The sequence below is a fragment of the Acartia tonsa genome, chromosome 14, assembly GCF_053477335.1.
Source record: "Acartia tonsa isolate MP-2025a chromosome 14, ASM5347733v1, whole genome shotgun sequence".
Lineage (NCBI taxonomy): Eukaryota > Metazoa > Arthropoda > Copepoda > Calanoida > Acartiidae > Acartia > Acartia tonsa.
Genome location: NC_137273.1, coordinates 36757464 through 36780243, shown reverse-complemented (window position 1 = coordinate 36780243; position 22780 = coordinate 36757464). Strand labels below are relative to the sequence as shown.

General features: G+C 31.2%; 1 protein-coding gene across 1 annotated transcript in view; it reads left to right on the top strand.

Moving 5' to 3' along the window:
* Positions 1 to 22780, top strand: part of LOC145305449 (uncharacterized) — a 183625-nt gene that overhangs the window by 10973 nt on the left and 149872 nt on the right. The window contains exon 3 of the mRNA XM_080147066.1: positions 4702 to 4819. Within this exon, the coding sequence (XP_080003192.1) occupies positions 4702 to 4819 (118 nt within the window). The remainder of the gene's footprint in view (positions 1 to 4701; positions 4820 to 22780) is intronic.

The window sequence follows — 22780 nt, the reverse complement described above, 5'->3', positions numbered from 1 at the left end:
TTAGGGGTTTTCTTTCCCAATTCTCCTCTCATCTTCCTCATTTTTATGACGTCACATGGCTTATGTTTGAGTCACTATGGTCGCTTACGTATTAATGCAAAATATTAATGAACTAAAGTATTAAAAGAAGGTTTTGAAAGCTGAAAACTTTTAAGAAGACACAAAAATAAAACATAAAAACAAAGTTAGAAATCTTAAACAAATTCTTATGTTTAAAGGAAGTTTAAGAAAAAAGTGACTTTAATGCATGGCAGAAAGGCATCGTAATGTTTTTACCTTCATACTATTTTATATGTGTCTGTGTGTAACTAAGTATCTTAGTAACCGCTGAACAAATACGGTTCTCCTTTACAGTGTAGCTTCTCTTAGGTCCTAGGAAGGTTTATAGCAGCGAGTCTTTAAAAGTACATTTAGTATATTTAAAATTCTTATAGCAAAAGAGGAAATCCAGGATTAGCATGGATTAATCTTAAATACCTTTACAGACTGACCGTGTGGCGGATAAACGTACGGACGTACTTTATCCTGGTTAAAGAGTAGCTACGCTACTACTAATAGTATTTAAATATACAGAAAGAAGGCTAAACAATACATTTCAAATATTTCATTTCTAACCCCAAAATCGTGTTTAATAAATCATAGATTTCCTTATCCTATTTATCTATCTATCTATCTATCTATCTATCTATCTATCTATCTATCTATCTATCTATCTATCTATCTATCTATCTATCTATCTATCTATTTATCTATCTATCTATCTATCTATCTATCTATCTATCTATCTATCTATCTATCTATCTATCTAAAGAACACACCCCTATGACCTAGGGTCACTCGCTAAGGTCCAGAAACATGCTAAATATATAAAAATAAATAGTATACAGGTAAAGGACAATAGGGAATAAATTAACCTTTCCCCATTTCTTATAAGTGAAGTTTTGCTTGTAAGGATTGTAGATTAATTTTATATTCAATTTAAACCCTCCTTAAAAATGTATATTATATTTTTGTCTGTTTCTCTCTTTCTCTGTCTCTGTCTTCTCTCTCTCTCTCTCTCTCTCTCTCTCTCTCTCTCTCTCTCTCTCTCTCTTTCTTTCTTTATTTCTCTCTCTTCCTTCACTTAGAACCGGTTTTAATCTTAAAATTGTACATATTTATATCTGCGGAAAGCTGTTTATAATACGATGCGATTATAACCATTAAACATGTCCAGAAAATTAAATATATTAGCGGTTAATGTTATTACATAATTTCTAACATACAATTGCTTAAGTATCCCAAATTTAATCTTTTTTCTATGTATAAATTAATCTTTTTAAGATGCGTCAGAGTAGTAAGGTAAATGCGAGTCTAAATGTCTAAATGGAAATTTTGCATTCATGGTTGCCCCGCATGGTTAGGGCCTTCCGCAGGGGTTAGGCAATTGAAAAAATTATCAACACTTAATTTAATTTTCAATTTATTTAAAAAACAAGGAAAGGAGGGGGAGGGGATTACTGTGCTCGCAAGGCACTTTAAGAGAAATCACCAAAATTGTTGTTAACTTGTTATTGCCACGCTACCTATGAATGTATTTATCGTTGTTATTGTAAAAAATTGCGATTAATAGTTTCATGGCTATCAAGTTTAAATAGAAAATTTCTCAACTCTAGGATATAATAATCACGGATATAGGAGTAGGACAAATCTATCAATTTCTCAATATATAAATTATACTATGTTTCTTCTCAATGTAGGTCACGGAAAGGTTTCTAACTATTTTGGGGGAGTGTACCATCACCCTCCGAAGATAAATAGCCCCTTGAAAAAAAAAGACTCCCCTAAATTTTACTTTTACTTTATTATTTTAAAACTGAAATTGAAAATGGTGTGGGGCGACCTTTCCCCCCTCCCCTCCTTGCCCCTAGAGGCCTGTTAGGGGGATGTAGCCGCTAGTGGTCTCTAAATCTATATCAAATATTTTTTATTCGAATGACCTATTCCCACCTTCCCTGTCAAGGCCATATAGACAATTATACGCTAGTTTTATGTGTTAGTTAGAAAACTGATTTTTTGCCAAAAAGTTTATGAAAAACAAATTGAAAATTGTATAAAAACTAGACATTTATAATATGTATTGGAGTACAGCTAAAAACAAAATCCAAAGAGAGAGGGGACAATGGAGTGTTTATTACACTAGTCCCCAGAGTTTTAAAAAATAATGTTTTCTTATTCGTTGGCTTAACAACTTTGGAGACTAAAGTGAATTTTGATTGGTTAGATTATTAAGTTGGGTGTTCAAACGTTTCAACCACTAATTTAAATCTATTAAAAGGGTAATTTTGTGTATTATCATTGGGGATGTACATCGATTTATCGACCTTTGTCAGTGTCTTATCCCTTTAGATCTCTGACAAAATCAAAGCTACAAAAAATCATTTACAGCTAACTGTAGAGCTTAATGAAAAACTTCCTAAACTTTTTGTGACATATTATTAAGTTCTAAATAATATTACATTAAAACTGACTCTATAAAAAGTTTTAAAACTTTTGGAATATTTTTGGCTTAAAATGGACAAAAAGGAAATATTTGCAAAGTTTCAAAACTATTAGACTACTCTTTCATTCTTTCGTCTATATAAATTACAAAAAACCTTACTAAAAAAAATTCTGCCTTGATTTGTTTTTGTTTTTTACTAGCGGCTACACCCTTAGTATCTAAGTAATAAAGGACAGAAAACAGCCTAGAACCACCCCAAGAATGAAACTTAAAAATAAAATAGCCTTAAACCGTTTCGGGACAAGATTCCCTAAAATGGAGAAACTAATCGATTCACGGGGTTGCGAGGTCTTGACAAACAAACATAAAAATCCTTATTACGTACAATATATATTAGTGATAAGTCAAACTTATTATTGTACTTCCCTAATGTTAATACAGAAAATTACCCTTTTTTAAGATTACAACTAGTGGTTGAAACGTGTGGACACTCAATTTATTAAACCAACCAATCCAAAATTCATTCAAGTCCCCAAAGTTCTTAAAAGGACTCTCCACAGAAAAATCAACTTTAGATTTTTGAAAATCTAACCTGAAATTATTATTCTCTGTTCAATTTTAGGCATTTTTTGTTTTTGTGGCATCGCGATCGAAGCCCTTTGAAATTTTTTACCTCCTTTAAGTGAATCCTCCCGCCATTTAATTTGTGCTGCTTTAGTGATTTTTAGCTTCTATTTTTGCCGCCGTTGCCGCATTCATCGCCCTTCTCCGCCGCTACTCCGCTGTACGTCGCTTTTTAATATATGCTCCCCTCTCCCTTGTTCAGAAATTAAATGGAGGCTGGGGGTGTTGTGTATAGCTACGTACGCAATGTATAGCGGAGTAGCGGCGGAGAAGGGCGATGAATGCGGCAACTGCGGCAAAAGATGGTTATATTTGGCGGAGGCGAACACAAAATGGAGGTGGCAAGATTGTCCAGTCAAGGAAGAGGATAAATCGTAGAGCGGCCGGTTGCAATGGAGCAAATGTTCTTTAGCGGCGAACACATATTGAGTGGAGGAAAGTGTAGTATATATTTTTATAGCGGCAGTACAAATAGGCGGCGGACAAAATTTTCAAAGGGCTTCGATCGCGATGCCACAAAAACAAAAAATGCCTAAAATTGAACAGAGAATAATAGTTTCAGGTTAGATTTTCAAAAATCCAAAGTTGATTTTACTGTGGAGAGTCCTTTTAAGCTAACGAATAAGAAAACGTTATTATAAAAATTTGGGGACTTGTGTAATAAACAGCCCATTGTCCCCCCCCCCTCTCTCTCTCTCTCTCTCTCTCTCTCTCTCTCTCTCTCTCTCTCTCTCTCTCTCTCTCTCTCTCTCTTTCTTTCTCTGTTTTCAAGCACTAAAATGTTAATATCCTTACTGGAAAGGAAATAAACTATTAATTGAATTTCCTTCCCAAAATATACGATGACATTTGTCATTTTAAGTCAGTTAATTCAGGGATCCTAAGGGATAAGACAATGGATGATTAATTGATGTGCATACATCCAAAATGAAGATAATTTGTTTCTTTTTAAACTGAGCCGTTAAGTTAATGAATGAAATAATGCGTTTATAAAAACTTTAGATTGCCAGTTTAATATCCTCTCCCGTCTTACCTGATTAATTCATATGCCTACACAAAACAAGCTTGTATAACTCTTAGATTCCCCAATATTATAAAAGTGTCCCTTAAAAATTAAAAAAAATAATCAAAGTGTATTCATAAAGATATAAAATTCTCATTGTTAATCCAAGGCAGGCATATTTTTGTAGATTATAGCTCGCTAATGTGTTTTATTATGTATTTAACACTAAAATAATAGAATTTCTGTTTGCTGTCTGTCTGTATGATTGCATGTATGTAATGATCTCTTAAACAGCTGAGCATATCATTGTACAATTATCTTATTATTGAATTAAACGATTTTTGTTGACCGAACTCAGTTTATAGACTTTTTTAGAAAATATTTTTTTTCTGATTGTGATTACTGTAGCCTCTTGTATGTAACCTTTGGGAACCCCAATAGTTATTGCAATTCTCATACTGTTACATTTGTCAATAACCTGTTTTTGTTTTAGATCGTGAATACTGTAGCCCCTTGTATGTAACCTTGAGGAACCCCAATAGCTATTGCAATTCTCATACTAGTTAATTTTTCAATATTTTTTTTGTTTTAGATCGTGATTACTGTAGCCCTGTGTACGGAACTACACGATACCTGGAGACCTGTACAGATTCATGTGAGAGAAGGGATGGAAAACCTTTCTACTGGTGCCATACTTATCCCAGTGTCAGGTAGGGATTTTTTTTCTTATAGTTGGCTCTCCATTCCAAATTAACTAATAAGATATAACTGATCACTACAGAAGGCCAAAGATTACTTAAATAGTTGAAAAAAAGAGGAAAAAAGAGCATTTCTTTTTATGATGATTTAAAGAAAATCTCCTAAAATTTCTTTTTAAGCTAAATTGGCTAACAATAAAAAATCACAAACTATGGTGTTGTCCAAATTTTTCAAAGATATTTCTACTTTTTATAAAAAAGAAAACAAGGATAACATCATTCATTATTAGCAAATCCCAAAGAAATCATGAATGGTTAAAAGAATATTTGAATTATAAAGCAGATGTTCTGTAGCACATATAACAGGGATAGGAAAAGAAAAAAAGGAGAAAGATTATATTAATAATAGAATAGCAGAAAATCTTTACATATGTAAGTTGTATACTGGATGCTCTTTGGTAAGGTGGTAAAGCCGAGAATTTCTCCCATATGAAAAGTAGTACATACTGGCAGACAGATAAAAAAATGGATTATAGAGTGGCTTTGCTACTAAAACAACAAAAATATATGAACAGTACTAAACAATTTTAGCCTGCATAGAGCACAGATATTGAAAATATTATTATTGCGGGTTCTATGTGTTTTTGCACACAAGACATAACCATTCACAATTTTGCAATAATGGTGTTACAAATATATTACTTAAAGCTCAAGGTACCCACTTCAGCTCTTGGATTCTTGGCAGTCAAACTGTTTTTCAGCAATAATTGAAAGAATTTTCAGATTAAAATGAAACAGAGTCTTATTTGCAGGGGGAGAAAGGGGACATTTGGCTGTAAATTACACTGGTACCCAAAGTTTAAAAACACACAATCTTATTTGTTGGCTCTAAAAGTTTGGTTACTTTTTATTGAATTTCGACGTGAAGTGTCTAAACATTTTAACCAATAATTTTAATCTACAGAAATAATAATTTTGTTATAATCGTCGAGGATGTATATCAATATATCATTGTTTTATCCATTACGATCCTTGGTGCAATAAACATTTTGCAAAACTTGAGAGAATATAAAATGAACAACGCGCTTATAAAAATCAGAGAACAAAATGTTAGAGAGAGAAATAGCTGTGTAATGCTATTACGTGCATACGGGGTCTACAATTTGCCATTTGGGGGTTAACAGGGGTATTAAGGGATAAGACAATGGCTGATAAATTGATGTACATCATCAACGAAACAACTAATCAAACTTTTATAAAAGTGTCCAAAGTTTTTAGGCGATTGAGAGAACAAAGCATAATTTTAACTTCGATGTCCTCTTCCTTACTTGCTTTTAAAGAGTAATGCTTTATAACTACAGGCATGGTAGACAGTTTTATCAATTTAAAACCTTGCATGGGGATTCTTGGAACAATAAGGATTGATATTAAATTGAAATAGTAGCAACTCTACAATAATATGAAAGTCTGTTTTCTCTAATGTTAGATTTATCATATTAAATCATATTTGAATTGTTGGAATAATACAATCTTTCATAACAATTCATGAATAATTTTCTTTTACAAAATACTTTTTTATTATTTAGATATCAACGATAACTATTTTTAATTAAAAAAAAAATAGATTTGATTACTAACTTTATGCGAAAAATCTTTGAATGTGTTATTAAAATTTAATAAAGAAAGCTTTTTATTGAAAATCATGCGATTATGTTTTTGCAATGCATACAATATTAGTCTTACACAATAGCAAATATTTTGTATGTTGATACAATAACAACAAAAGATTTTGACGGATTAGAGCTTTTTCTTAAAGTAGAAAAAAGTAAAAACTATAGGTAATGGGCGGTTTATTGCACTAGTCCCAAAAGATTTCTATTGATGTTTTCTAATTCGTTGGCTTAACAACTGGGGGGACTTTTGATTTTGATAGGTCAACTCATTAAGTTGAGTGTTCAAACATTTCAACCACTAATTTTACTTTCCAAAAGGTGTAAATTTGTTTATCATCATTAGGGATGTACCTCTAGACCCATGCATAAAACACATGAATAGCATCTTTGCTACAAACTTTTTTGTGTTTATTTTTGAAAAATGCTGTTTTTTGAAAGTATCATTGCATGCCATATTCTAACGGGTTTCAAGTGTATATATGTATTCAAACGCAGGGGTATACAATATACATGAATAGAATAATGCATTATTAATAATCCCTCCCCCCCCCTGAATTCATTTTTTAGTTAATTTTTCAATGGGGGGGATGAAATTGTTTTGTGTTTTTTGTCCGTATAAATTTTAAGCTACAAAAGCCATAAATTAGTTTATACAGTATATATCAATCTAAAACCTTTATGAAAAAAGAGATATATAAAGAGAGAATGAAAAAGGAAGAAAGAGATAGATAGGCAGATAGATAAAAAATGCAGGTATGGGGCATTGGGCTGCTTATTGCACTAGTCCCCAAAGTCTGATACGAACATTTTCGTTTGCTTAACAATTTTGGAGACTTTTATTGGATTTTGATAGGTCAGTTCATGTAGTTGAGTGTTAAAACGTTTCAACCACAAATTGTAATCTACAGAAGTGGTAATTTTGTGTATCACCATTGTGGAAGTACATCAATTTATTGGCCATTGTCTTATCCCTTTAGATCCCTGTATATATATATAAATAGACAGAAATAGAGACATATGAGGGAGAAAAGACATGAAAAAGCGAAAATCATATATAATAAGACCAATAAAACATAAAAAATTTAATTCTCTGGAATTTTTTATACTTGTAATACAGATGAGAAAAATAGGGTCAGTGTGGGAAATAATAGAGACTGGTGGGAATTAAATAATTTCTACTGTATCATTGCTTCGACTCTAGCCTTTATGGAAGGCGAGAAGGTCTTGAAAATAACCTAAAACCATTTAAAGGTATCTAAAAAACAGAAGAATAATTATAAATTTCCAACCTTTTTAATTATGTTGATACAAAAACAGCACTAAAACAACGAGTAATAGAGTAGCTTTGCTCAAAGTCCCCTCTCTATCAAAATCAAATACTAATCTATATTAAGCCATCTCCGAATAAATATTTTTATATAAAGCATACCATTCTAGTTTTGGGAATCTTAACTTGCGGATTTTAAAGCGTTGCTTCTAAATAATTCAATTTGTGCTTCAGTTCTTAAAAACAGTGGGTAGTAAGTTTTTAATTAATAATTTATTTGGTGGTTTGACTTACTCTTAAATAGCCTAAAACTAGCTTAAGTGTATTATATTAATATTCTAAAAACCAGCTGTTTTCGAGATTCTAAGGTACTTACAGATAAAAAAAAATAAACAGGATTCTTCAGGAAGAAGACAATGGCCGATATGAAATTTATGTACATATTAGTAATGCTAAACAAAAAACAATTTTCGTAGAATTATTGGTGTAAAAGTTTGGACACTGGCAGTTTGTACCAACCAATTAAATTCCCAAACGATTTAAAACCAAGGAATGAGAGAAAGCTTTTATAAAAAAATTGGGACCATTATAATTTAAACTTTTAATGGACAAAACTATCCTTGTTTTAATTCTCTTCCTGGTTTTTCAGATGCTTATTTGTTGATATGTTTCACCTTTTTTTGTGCTTTTTAATCCTAAATATTTGGACCCTATGTGTATTCCGAAAAGTTAAATCATAGATTTAGTTTTTATATGTTTACTCAAAATAGGCAATATTTTTTTATCAAAGTAGCAAAAAAACCTTTTCAAGAAGATTTGGAAAGCCTATTTAACTAAAATTGTTTTAAATCGATAAAATTATCCTTACACACCTAAATGTAACAACAATTTCATATGTAACATTTGAAAAACATTTGACACTAAAATCTGATCTTCGTAGAAAACTTAAAATCTCTAAAATCAGATTCGAGGATTTTTTGCCTAAATGTTAGGTAATTAACAGGATGTTTGTATATGTATGTATGTCTGTTAAAATCTCGTAAATGACTGAATCAAATGTTTCACAATTTTTCAGAAAAAATTTGTATTGGTGAAGGGAATGATTTTAAGAAAACTTAAAATAGATTCAATGGTGTTTTTCTCCTTCAATCGACCATAGGGGCGCAGCCACTAAGTTACTTATATCATAAATACTATCTATACAACTCAAGACTTGAATTTTAAAAATAACACAGCCTAAAACCATCTTTAATTTTGTCAGCAATTATAAGATTTATTTTTGAAGTTTCTTATTTTTAAAACTTTTGTAAGTTTTCCATGATTTTTAGTCTGTAATCTTTTTTTGTTGAGGATTTTGGATTGAATTCTCAATGTAAGCAAGGATCAGGGATCTTAAGGGATAAGACAATGGATGATAAATAATGTACATATCAATGATAGTAAACAAAATTACCCCTTCTGTACAGTAAAAGTATTGGTTAAAAAGTCTGAACATAATTTGAACCAACCAATCAAGTTTTAATAAAAGTACCCAATTTAGAGTATAAAGTATAACTTTGGGTACCAGTATTATTTACAGTCCAATTTCCCCTCCATTCCTTGCTAGGATAGACATTATCATTTTAGAGTTTTTTTGTGAGCTAAGATCCCTAAAACGACTGAACTAAAATGCTTATTCATAATTTAGTTAGTTTTTATGATGATGTTCCAATTAAAAAAAAAAACAATATTTGTCAACATCGGGTTATGCTAGAGCTGTTAATAATAGCACCTTCTTTTGCTTTATCTATCACGTGGAAATGCTTTGGCCCTTTAACAGTTTGTTTTCCAGACAAAGTCAGCCTAATACCCCTAGTTGAAGTTAAAGATTCACATCAATTTCAAATTCAGGTGTCATTTGAGTATAATATGTAATTCATAGATACATACACAGACACACACACACACACACAAACTCACAGACACACACACACACATACACAGCCAAGCACACATAAATGTTTTAAAAGATGGTATGTATTAGGTGTAGTACAACAGTACATATTAGGTTATGATTGTGTGTGTCTGTGTGTGCTTGTGTGTGTAAGTATGTGTGGTGTTTTGGTAAAAATTTTCTACAATACAGAAAATATTAACATTAGCAAAATTAACTTATCTGTTATCAAAGTTAATAATGCTTGTCTGTGCGTTTTTTTTTATAAAAAAGATCTTTTAAAAAAGCCCATTTGGACAAATGTTTCTGTTTTATATTATTTTGGCGGATTATTTTTACGTTTTTGAGGGACACCCTGTTTGGAACATTGTGGTATTCCACGGAGGGAGAGGTCATTGGCATAACAATTAAATTTGCATCCCTTTTATCCCCCATAATGATTACATATACTAAACGAAGAATTGAGTCAACAAATTTTCGAAGAATATTTGTTTTTTCTCCATGGTAGCCTCCCTGCGTGTGGTATACGGAAATGAGGATTATTCCTTACAACGGATGTGCGCCCAAAGATTCACGCACGTCTTGGGTGCTTAGGGTTCTCCAAAAAAAATTAACTTACCAAATTTTTAGGGATTTTCAAAAAAATATATATTTAAAATGAATTCTTTATTTTTTTAATTTATAAACTTTTTGGTCAGGGCCACTTAAAAATTTAAATATTTTTTGGGGAACCCTAATGGGTGAACTTCCTTTTCTCACTGGTGACATGCCCTTCCCTCTGATTACCCCTCACCCCTTGTTCCCCTCCCCCATTCCCTATTTTCTTTACTCATTTTAATATAAATTGCCCTCTCCTCACCCCCAAAAATGTCTGCCACACCCCATTTTTCTAATAGCTATTTCCTTCTCTCTTTTCCGTAATGATCATCTTTTTTTCCCTCTTTCCCACAACTCTTCCCCCAAATCATTTTTATCCCCCCAAAAATGGATGGTTTACATTCAAAGATTTTTTTATGAAATGAAAAATCAATTTTGTAAATTTGATTTTAAGACAGCGTAATTTTATGTTGTCATTTTAAGAAATTTGTTTTTTATGTAATTTAAACAAAAGTCACTGTACTTTAGAGTTGATCTTTATCTCATTTTTAAATTTTTTTTCATAACAAGTGTTTGCGCCCCTAGCATCTAGAGACTTGTGATTCGAAGGGCTAAGGAGTGAGGAAAGAAATAATAGCCTAAAGCCATCTAAAGACTTAGATTCACCAATGCCCATCCATCCATCCATCCATCCATTTAATAATCATCTATTTTACATGCATCAATATAATCTATCCATCAATCTATTTATCCATCTATCCATTAATCTATCCATCAATCTATTTATCCATCTATCCATTAATCTATCCATCAATCTACCCCTCAATATACCCCTCAATCTACCCCTCAATATACCCCTCAATCTATCCATCTATCTATCCATCCATCCATTTATCTATCTATCCATATATCTTTCCACCTATCTATCTTTCAATCTATCCAATCCATCTATTTATACAACCATTTGTCTATTTACTTTTGTATCAATCTATCACCCCAATCCATCCATCCATTCATCTATCTATCCATCCATATATCCATCAATCTATCCAACAACTTGTCATATCTCTATATATCTAGGTATCTATTTATCCATTCGACCATCTATCCACCAATCTATTCATCTATCTATCCATCCATCTGTCTATCAACCCATCTATCTATCAATTTATCCAACTATCTATCCATCCATCTGTCTATCAACCCATCTATCTATCAATCTATCCAACTATCTATCCATATATTTGAAAGTTAATTTGTATCAATCTATCACCCTAATCCATCCATTCATCCATCAATCCTTAAATTGAACTGAATATTGAGGGGACCTAAAACCTCTCTGTGAGACTTTTAACGTTTCAATTTGGCCACATAGGTACATACATACACTATAGACTCGTCACCTAAAGGAGATTTTTAGGGTAGTGGACGTTACATAAGGGATAAGACAATGGACACAGAGAAAGAGGGGACTATGGGCTGTTTATTACACTAGTCCCCAATGTTTATTACGTTTTTGGGGAAACAGAGAAGTCACAACTAGAAAATACCCCCCCCCCCAAAAAAAAAAAATGGTTTTCTTTTTAAAACTAAAGTTGAAAGTGGAGTTTTTGAATTCTCATCATTGCTTAGGTGTCCCTAAAAGCCTTTTGGATGTAGTCTAAAAATGCTCCTTTTAACCCCCCTTTCCCTCAAAATTACTATGTTCTATCTATGCAAAAAAAATTGCTAACTTTTGGCATACGCTGTTTTATAATAGACATATTCGCTATAGACTAGTCATATTTTCCATAAATAACCCGATTCATTTATAATGTCTACAAAACCAGTTTTGAGGCATACTGAAATAGATGTAGTATATCATATTTTTTGTGATTCAACTATAAAAATTGTCCACGACAATGCAAATAAAAGGATAGAATATTCCTTTACATTAAACCAAAAATGGAATTAATCTTACGTTTTTTTATGGTAATTTAGATTTATTACTCATGATAGAGATTATTCCTTTCGCTCAAAATAGTCTTAAACCTGTCTAAAAATCCGTTTCATGAAGGTATTTTTGTCGTATAATCTAATTTATCTCTTATTGTTCTTGGCTGATATGTTAAATCGGTGTCAAAACACAGGCTATTTGCTGGGATCTTAAGGGATAAGACAATAGACGATAAATTTAAGCACGCCAAATTTCACGAAAAAAAAGATTAATAATATTGGTTTAAATGTTTGAACACTCCTTGTTTGTACAAATCATCTAAGATTTGAATTTTAGTCAATGTTGATATAATATGTTTATAAAACTTTGGGGACCAATATACTTTTCAATCTTATGGCCCCTCTCTCTCTAGACGGCTTCCTTCTTATCCTCTAGGGACCTTAATTTGCAGTGGTGGGGGGGAGGGGGGGAATCCTCCATATTGCAGAAACTTTAAAAATATTTGTCATTACTGCCTATTTTATGTTGGTGCTGTCATTTATACAATTAGCAAAATTACAGTTATTGTGTTTTTGACAATAAGTTGTGCTTTTATCAATTTCTCTAATACTTATTGCATAATTGGCAATATTTTTTTATTCATTTTCAATAAAGATGGTTTGGGGTCCATTTACGGTGAAAGTGAAATTACTGATTTAATTAATTAAATCTATTTAATTAACATTTAATATGGCTATTAATATTGGTTAATTAAAGAGAATCTTACTTAATGGGTTAATCATTACTCAACACTCATTAATAGTGTGGCAACAACTAGATATAATGAAAAAAGAACAGTTAATTGTGATAATGAAAATATCATATTGTATATTCAGCAGGTACCCTAATAATGATGATATACAAAATGAACCCTTCTTTGGATAACAATCATTGTTTGCTAAGCTTGAACTGTACTAATTAAGAATCAACCAATCATAATGCTATACAAGTACCTGCATATTCATTGAATGTAATATATTGGCTGTATTCTTATTTAATATAGAAATACGGAAATACTAACGTTTACTATATCTATAAAGAAGCTACGAATTTACTAGAAATACTTCCTTACATGTTTAACTACTTGTTTTTAGAAGGTTTATCTATGTTTTCCCCCTTGCCAGCCATTTTATAATTAGTCATTTCACTTTTGACAGATAAACATCCATCCATCTATCTATCTATATGTCCATCTATATATGTAGATTTAAAGGATTTATGTTAATCCATCTTTTATTTAGCCATTTCATATTTGACAGATAAACATCCATCCATCCATCTATATGTCCATCTATATATGTAGATTTAAAGGATATATGTTTATCTATCTATTTTATAATTAGTCATTTCATATTTGACAGTTAAACATCCATCCATCTATCTATCTATATGTCCATCTATATATGTGGATTTAAAGGATATTAGGTTATCTATCTATTTTATAATTAGTAATTTCATATTTGACTGATGAACATCCATCTATCTATCTATCTATCTATCTATTTATTTATCTACCTCTTAACTTTAATTTGTAAATAATCTATTGATGGTTTAATAGATTCTCTGAATTGATATATAGACCAACAAACATGTTATATTTTCTAATGGATAGATTGATAGATAAACATAAATGGATGGATAGATAGATAAACAAACATCAATGAATAGGTTAACAAAACTTTTTGTGGATAGATAGATAAACAGAAATGGATTGATAGATAGATATTTAGAATTGACATGACCTAAAAGCCATTAAGAAGTCACGCTCTTAATTGATTTATTTTACTCTTTACACCTATATATAAGGTTAAAAAATTTGATTCAACGACAATACCTGCTAAAAAGAAATAAAAAAATATCCTTTTATGATTTTTAACAGATAGTTATAGACTACCGAATGAGCATACATATAGAGTAGCTATACTAACAAATATGATTTAATATTTTTAGTAGCGCAACTACTCTATAATTCACTTTGTCTGTCCGTCAGTAAGACAGTCTTTAACGCTATTTGGGAAATGTAATTTTCTCAGTGAAGATTCCTATAACATATGCTATACACTATACAGTATATTTTTAGTCCGATTGGTCCGTATGTTTATCAGTCATGCTATATATATTTTCAAGATTTCGTGATTTTCTTTTAGTTTTTGCGTATACCTCCCTCTTTCTTTTCTTTGTTATGCATACTGAACATCTGTACTTTGTAAATTCAATGATTTTTTGTGCTTTGCTACTTATGGATATTGTCATTATTGTTTATAGTAAATTTGAAAAACCTTATTTCTCGACTTTTAAGTAATGATCTTTGTACATATTCCTAGGTTCAAATGATACTTTAATAATGCTTATTCCATACATATACTTTTGAAAATCATTTTCTATCTTTTTCTTTTCTTTCTCTCCTTCTCTCTCTCTCTCTCTCTCTCTCTCTCTCTCTCTCTCTCTCTCTCTCTCTCTCTCTCTCTCTCTCTCTCTCTCTCCTTCTCTCTCTCTCTCTCTCTCTCTCTCTCTCTCTCTCTCTCTAGCTCTCTATGTCTCTCTCTTTCTCTTATTTCTCTCTTTTTCTTTTTCTTTCCCCATCTCTCTCGCTGTCATTCTAGCTCTCCTTTTTTCTCCATCTCTTTCTCTTGATATCTCTCTCTTTATCCTTTTTCTCTATCTTTCTCTCTCTATCTATCTATTTATCTATCTATCTATCTCTTTCTCTCTCTATTTCTCTCTCTCTCTCTCTCTCTCTCTCTCTCTATCTATCTATCTATCTCTTTCTCTCTCTATTTCTTTCTCTCTCTCTCTCTCTCTCTCTCTCTCTCTCTCTCTCTCTCTCTCTCTCTCTCTCTCTCCCTCTCTCTCTCTCCCTATCTAATAATATAGTAATTAATCTATTCAATTATCTACTTATCAATTTATCTATTTGTTTACAAATGTACTCTATCGCTGTATCTACTAAGGCTTCACCCCTAGTATTCAAAAGATTAAAAATGCATATTTGGAAGGCTAAGTCTTCCCCTAACGTTTTGTGGTAGGGGGGGGGGGGTTAAGTTTTACACAGCCATAAACCAAATTATGCCCGAATTGAATAATATTTAAATATCAAAACCCTAAGATCCAGTGGTTATTGAGATATGAAGCATCAGGCTAATAAACACCTAATTAAAAGTCTATAATTTTTTCTAAAAGATTTGTTTCTATCTATCAATTTTTTTCAATTCATCTGTATATCTATCTATCTAACCCTTCATCTTACTATGGTTTGTATAATGTTAAGAATACTAATGCTTTAATATGGAAAAATACTTTCCAAAAAACAGCAAAAAACTGTTCAGAAAATAGCATTTATTAATATAAAATTTTATTTTCTAAATGGGTTCAGAGAGGAAGGGATATGACAATTAAAGTGAAAATACTCTTCAACTCCTTTACCCCTTAAAAAATACCGGGTACAAAAGCCAAAAGATTCCATCTTGAATCATGTCACTACATCTGAAAGAATGGCCTAAAACCTAAAAATTTTTCCTATATATGAAGAACTCAATTGGTTCAGTAGTTGTGGAAAATTTAAGCTACAGAAAAAAATATTGCTTCTTTTTATAGTACTAGTTTCTTCGCCCCAAGCCACAATAAGGGGGGGGGGGTTCAAAAAAATAGCCTAAAACCATTCTAAAACATTTATAAAGCTTCCCTGATCAGTACAACCAATTGGTGATAGCAATTTTCCGAGATCTTAGCTTCAAACAAATGGTACTAATTTATGTTATATGATATTGTATAAATACCTCAGATTTACAGTCTGATGGTTGATGGGGGGGGGGGGGGCGGGGGGGGGGGTTGGCGGGTTATGGTATGGTTAATGTCCTGAGTTAAAAGTGACCCCTCCCAAAACTTTAGAATGTATTACAAAGTAAACACAAAATTATACAATAGCTAAATTTGATTTAATAAAATAAATTCTTATTGAAGAGATCCATGAAACATTTGGACATTGGAAATAGCTCCTCCCAGACAACCTACCCTTGATAACATACTTCTACTCGTACTAATGTTGTCATACGCTTGATATAGCAGCAGTAGGAAATTCCAGGTATCGAAAGGGATATGAGAATGGCCGATAAATTAATGTACATCCCAATGATGATACATAAAATTACCCCTTATGAAGCGTAAAAATAGTGGTTGAAATATATAACTATCACTTAATGAACCAACCAATCAAAAATCATTAAAGTCGTTAAGCCAATGAATAAGAAAACGTTATTATGAAACTTTGGGGACTAGTGTAATTAAAAAGCCCCTCTCTCTCTAGAAAAATTATCTATTGTGGCATATATAGACTTAAGTAGCGAATTTTATTTAATCTGCTAAAATTTTGTAAGAAATATTTGGTTCATCATAGAAACACAGGAACTAAGTAGCGAATTTTATTTAATCTGCTAAAATTTTGTAAGAAATATTTGGTTCATCATAGAAACACAGGAACTAAGTAGCGAATTTTATTTAATCTGCTAAAATTTTGTAAGAAATATTTGGTTCATCATAGAAATACAGGAACTAAGCAACTTATAATTTGCAACTTTTAAAGCTTTCCTTATTCATACGTAAATTTATAGGGATACGTCAATGCAAGATTTAATTTTCTAAAGCACGGATAGATCAACGGAAGACAAATTGATTGAACTCTTCATATACGAGTGTGTCTTTTATAGATTTATTGAAAAAGGGGCATCTTGGGGGGGGGGTAGATTGTAAAAAGTTACAAAAGGCAGAATTTTCCCCAAGAATTTTGACCGCAAATACGATACCTTTTTACTCAGTGTTAAAGTCATTAATCTACATATACATATATATGTATATATATATACTTTTCTCGTATTCATTCGAAACCGATTAGTATCCGGTTGATTAGAACCGGTTCTTTAAATTGTTTTTTTTTCATATCCAAGGAAAGCTGTTTATAATACGATGCGAGAAAAAATTATTCCATCTATCTTTCTACATTATTATAAATCTATATCCATATATCTATTTATCCATCCATTTATCTATCTATCTATCCATCTATCTATCTATCTACTAATCTATCTATCTATCCATCTATATATTTATCTAAACATGGGCTTGGCAAATATTCTTATTTGTGTTGACCCTGACTTTGACCAGCGAATGAGAGAAAAATACTCTGAAAATCAAATTAGCGGATTTTTTGCTCAATAATTATAAGCGAATGATAAAAACATATTCTTAAAATCAAATCAACACCTCTTTTTTTCTCCAAAAATTATATGGCATAATTTCACATTTAAGAATTGTTTAAGAGAGGACGCATTATTCAACTTCTTTTGTCCTATCCATACTTTGCTTCCTACTTTCCACCAATGAAACTTCAGCTGGATCCTATTATGTTTGTACAATAATTACACACAGCATGATACATGAAAAGAAAATTTTGTATTATTTAGTCGAAATACCAAATTTTCTTAATGCTTAAATTAGAAATCACATATAAGAAAAAACTTCTTAATTTTTTTTCTGACAACATTTCTAAAACTCTGAAGCTTAGAAAAAGAAAACCTTGAATAACATCCCAACACATAGAGAGAAAAAAGATGACATTTAAACATAGATAAAAAGCTTATAAAGTAGAGGTTGCGCTTCTAGTTTCTAGGGGCTCGGTATTTGAAGAGTAGAGTAAGGTATAAGACAAAAAAATAGCCTAAAACTATCCAAAGACTTAAATCTAAAAGAAATATATCCTGAAACCTTCCATAGACCTTTGTAATGCTTCCCCAAAATGGAGAAAAAGCGAGACCTTAAGGGACAAACAAAAAACCCAAGAGGTGATAAAAACTAACCCTCTTTGCAAAATTTATTTATTGTGTTTAAAAAAGAAGAATATATTTTTTTTCGAGGAAAGATATTTTTAGGGTGATTTTATACCGTTTAAGTAACCTTGAAATTCACAATGTCCGTCCGTCCGTCCGTTAAAGTAATTTACGAAAGAAATCAAGAATGCTTATACCTCTCCCCGATAACAAGAGGTTATGGGCAAAGAATGGGATTTAAAAATAGTTGCAACAATACTTGAAATTCACAGTTCTGCAAAATTGTTTATTTTTGGTAGCACAACCACTCTAGAGTTTGTTTTCGGTGATTTTTAGTTTGACTTTCTAAAATAGATCATTCTATATCTTGTTGTTTTTTTAGTAATTGAAGCATTTTTCTCATATTCTCCCTTTTTTATCTTTCTCTCTCTCTCTCTCTCTCTCTCTCTCTCTCTCTCTTCCTCTCTCTCTCTCTCTCTCTCTCTCTCTCTCTCTCTCTCTCTCTTCCTCGCTCTCTCTCTCTCTTCCTCCCTCTTTCTATCTCTCTCTCTCTCTCACTCTCTTCCTTTCTCTTTCTATCTATCTATCTCTCTCTCTCTCACACTCTAAAAAACTTATGCCTAGCTTATTTTGGATAAACCCATTTTTGTCAAAAGCTTTCTGCTAAATCATATTTTTCTCTCCTATTTCGTTATGTTTATACAGTAAAAACTAAATTTTATAATACCAAAATTATGAAATTTAATTAAAATTTCGTCTATAAGTAGCAAAGCAACAATAAGCTGGTTAAAATAGAATTGAAATGTATTGATAACAAATAATAATTTATGATATATTTGATAAATGTCATATTTAAAAAGCTAAATTGTTATTTTGATAGTTTGTGTTTACTGTTTTCGGACGGATTGACGTACGTACATAATATTAGATTTTCTTAGCTGCGCTCCTTAAAAGTATAATTAGTCAATGAGTTTTAAAAATTAAAGATTAGATAATTTTTAGCTAATTTTTAAAATTGCTGTTTTTGTCCATATTACTTTTTCTGTAATCCTTTGTAAATATAATCTGTCACTGTGAAATAAATTTTTATTATACATTTATCTATCTATCTATATAGCAATCTATCTATCTAGGTAATATTTCTTTTCATCTTTATATCTACGATTTGACTAACCATATTTCTATCCACCTGTCTATTTATATAGCAAGCTATTTTCTAAGTAACTATCTATCTTTTTAAATACCTTTTATATCTACTATTTAGCTATCTATTTATATCTCATATTCAATCAACCTATCAATCCATCCATCTATCTATCTATCTATCTTTCTATCTATCTATATCACTTATATAACAAGAACTATTTATCTTTATCCATCTATCAAATAAAAATTCATTATCCATTTATCAATGAATATTCCTACTAGCGGCTTCACCCCCCTTGAAGCCTCTAGGAGCACTCAAGGTGGGGAAAAAGCCGTCACTGTTTAAAATTTAAGTTTTTAAAATATATTTAAAGAAGGGTAATTTTGTTGTAGGGGTGATTTTTCTTAGGAGGGTTAAAATACCCTCCCCTAAAATAATTATAAACCTTCCCTGGACCTATAAGAAGCTTCACTATAAAGGAGAACCATATCGGTTCGGCAGTTAGGGAGATCCTACGCTACAGACAAAAAAGCTACTACTTTATATAAAGGGATTTATATCCATCCCCTATTTTCGATTTCATCGTTCTATTCAAATTTTTAAATAGTTCTAATTATTCATATTTTCATCTTTTTACCTTTATTTATGAAACAAACACATTATTTGAATACGTGCTAGTCTTTAAGACGTACGGACACACCAAAGTTATAAAGTAGCTTTACTACTAATAATAGTAATCCAATAAAAAGTGAGACAGATATGAAATCAAATTATAGAATTGGACCAAATAATATGTCTATATCTTTTTATTCTAATTGTATTTCAATATTTTATACATCTGTAATGCAAAATGCTAGAATTTTTGTTTGTCTGTCTATCTGTCTGTATGTCTAGGTTTTTGTCTGTCCAACGAAATCAATCAAACGGCAATAGACGAGGGATTAGTTCCTTATTTCCATGAACTAACTTTTGACTAACCCCTATGATAATACTGGTACCCAATATTTTAATATATTTTCTAATTCGTTAGCTTTGGGGACTTTTATCAAATCTTGATTGATCTAATGTAATTTCAATATAGAAAAGGGATAACTTAATTTTTTTTATTATTATTTTATCGTCCAAACAATTTAGAGCAATATCGGCAATTTAACATGGTGGTGTGACGTCATAAAAAAACGTATAAAAAAGAGGGATGAGAGGAGAAATGGAAAAGGAAGCTTCTAAAAAAAAGATATGTATAATAGACGTACATTTATGATGTCACACAGAGCACTTTGCAGTGCTTCTGTGACGTCATATCAACATACAAACAATTGTGCATCTCACATCATACATCACATGTCAGGTGGGGTAATTCAATTTTTTTTCAATCATACATTAACATACAGAAGAACGGTCATTTTGTAGCTATATAGTAGCTATGCTTCTAAAAATTACGAATTATCTTTATTTTAATCTTTTATATCTAAATCTACGTGTGTAGGTATAATAAAAAGCACAAAAACTGATGTTATTTTGCATAATAATGTATCTAGTTAATTATAAATGTTTTTTTTCTCAGAGTTTTTACAATGCAAATTCTATTTTATAAAGGAGAAAGCTTTTTTTTGTCTGTTACGAAGTATCTCGATCACCGCTGAACCAATATGTTTATCCTTTACAGTGAAGCTTCTTATTGGACCTAAGATGATTTAATTATATTTTATTTAAGTAAAGTGCGTTTAAACAATTTATTATTGAGCTATAGTCGTTTTATATAAAGTAGTAGGGTTTATTCAAAAAAAGATTTTGCTAACCACTGAACTACAGAAGGGTTTTTGACCTTTTTTTCAGTCCAATCTTTTGTATTAAATGGCCAACACTTTTTATTTGACCCAAAATATTTTGCTTTTTAATGGTATTTTTTGGTATGCTAGATCGTATGAACATCTATATATGCTCATTAGTACGTAAGGGTAATTACATGAGGTCTAACCATTTAATTACACGCATCTATCTATCTATCTACTGTAAAGTAGCGAAGCTTATATATATGGTTGTATGTCGGTCAGTCAGAGTTCTGTGAAAACGAAATGTTTTGGGAAGATGATTAAAGTCACTCAACAGATTATGACGTTATGCGATAAAATAACCAATGAGAGGCCTGCATGAATTTTACCATTGGTCAATAACAGTGTATACTGGCCTCTCATTGGCTCTTCTATCGTAGAAAAGATAGACTTCTGCAATTATTGTAAAGATTTCCTCAATTAATAAACATCTATTCTACATGTCTGTTTTTTTAATTAAAACTATATGTTTCGCATTCTATGGATACCGCCATACTTGATTTTTATCTATCTATTCTCAATTTTAATTACAGTATACTCTAATTGCCTCACTGTGTTCCAGAAAAGCCAAAAAATGACAAAAAATCATAGCGAGTGTATATTTTAAAATTTTGACGAAATTTTATTTAAGTAGCAATAAGTATCCATATATCTTTCAATGTAATGACGAAATTTTGAATATCTCCATCCTGGTTGGCACAGGATGCCAGCAGACCTGGCCGGGTCATACAGGTAAAGAGCAAACATATATTGTTTGCCTTAAACTAAGCATTTTAAGTTACCAAATACTAAAATATCCTATACTAGTACATACCAATATGAAATTTAAGTGTTTAAGTCAATTTCAGGGTCCAGGCATGATCCTGCAGGTCGTGATCCCTCAGAAATCTTAAAACAGCTCTTGAGACCGCAATTTTTTACCTATAGACTTCAAATTTTAAACATAAGCTTTTCTAACAAGTATGTATGACCTACTGAAACTTTATGAAAATCTGCCGCCGTTTTACCGCCGATCGCCGCCGCCGAAATTTATTTTTTGAGATTTCCAATCTCAAGTTTACATACAGATGAGCCTATTTCTTATTTATTTTCTGTGTGTAAATGTACGGAGGGAGGGGACAATGGGCTGTTTATTATAATAGTCCCCAAATTCACAAAATAGCGTTTTCTTATTTGTAGGCATAACAATTTGTGTGACTTTTATTGAATTTTGATTGGTTGGTTTATTAGTTGAGTGTCCAAACGTTTCAATCACTAATTGTAATTTAAAGAAGGGCCAATTTTGTGTATTAGCATTGGAAATGTACATTAATTTCTCGGCCATTGTATAATCCCTATAAATCTCTGATATAAGACTTTCATTTTATTTTCAATTTACTTGAAAGGAAGCATTTTCTATCTTAAACAATACAAATTCTACTTGTCTTTTTGAAAGCACCTTTGGAAAAAGGTTGCTTAATATAAGTGTGAAGGGAGTAAATAATGCTAATTAAATAAGAATATATATTTGAACTAGGAAACCACATAGATTTTTTAAAACTTCTAGCTTTAATGGGTTTAGATGTGGATATAAGTTGGGCATTACCCCCCCCCCCCCCCAATAAAAAGGTAAAATAGTTCAAATAAGAGCCTAGACATTTAGGGATAATCTTTATTTAAAACTTTTCTTTACTTTTAGTTTAATTGATTATGTGTTGGAAAGAAGTAAAAAAATCACTTTTATATCTTAA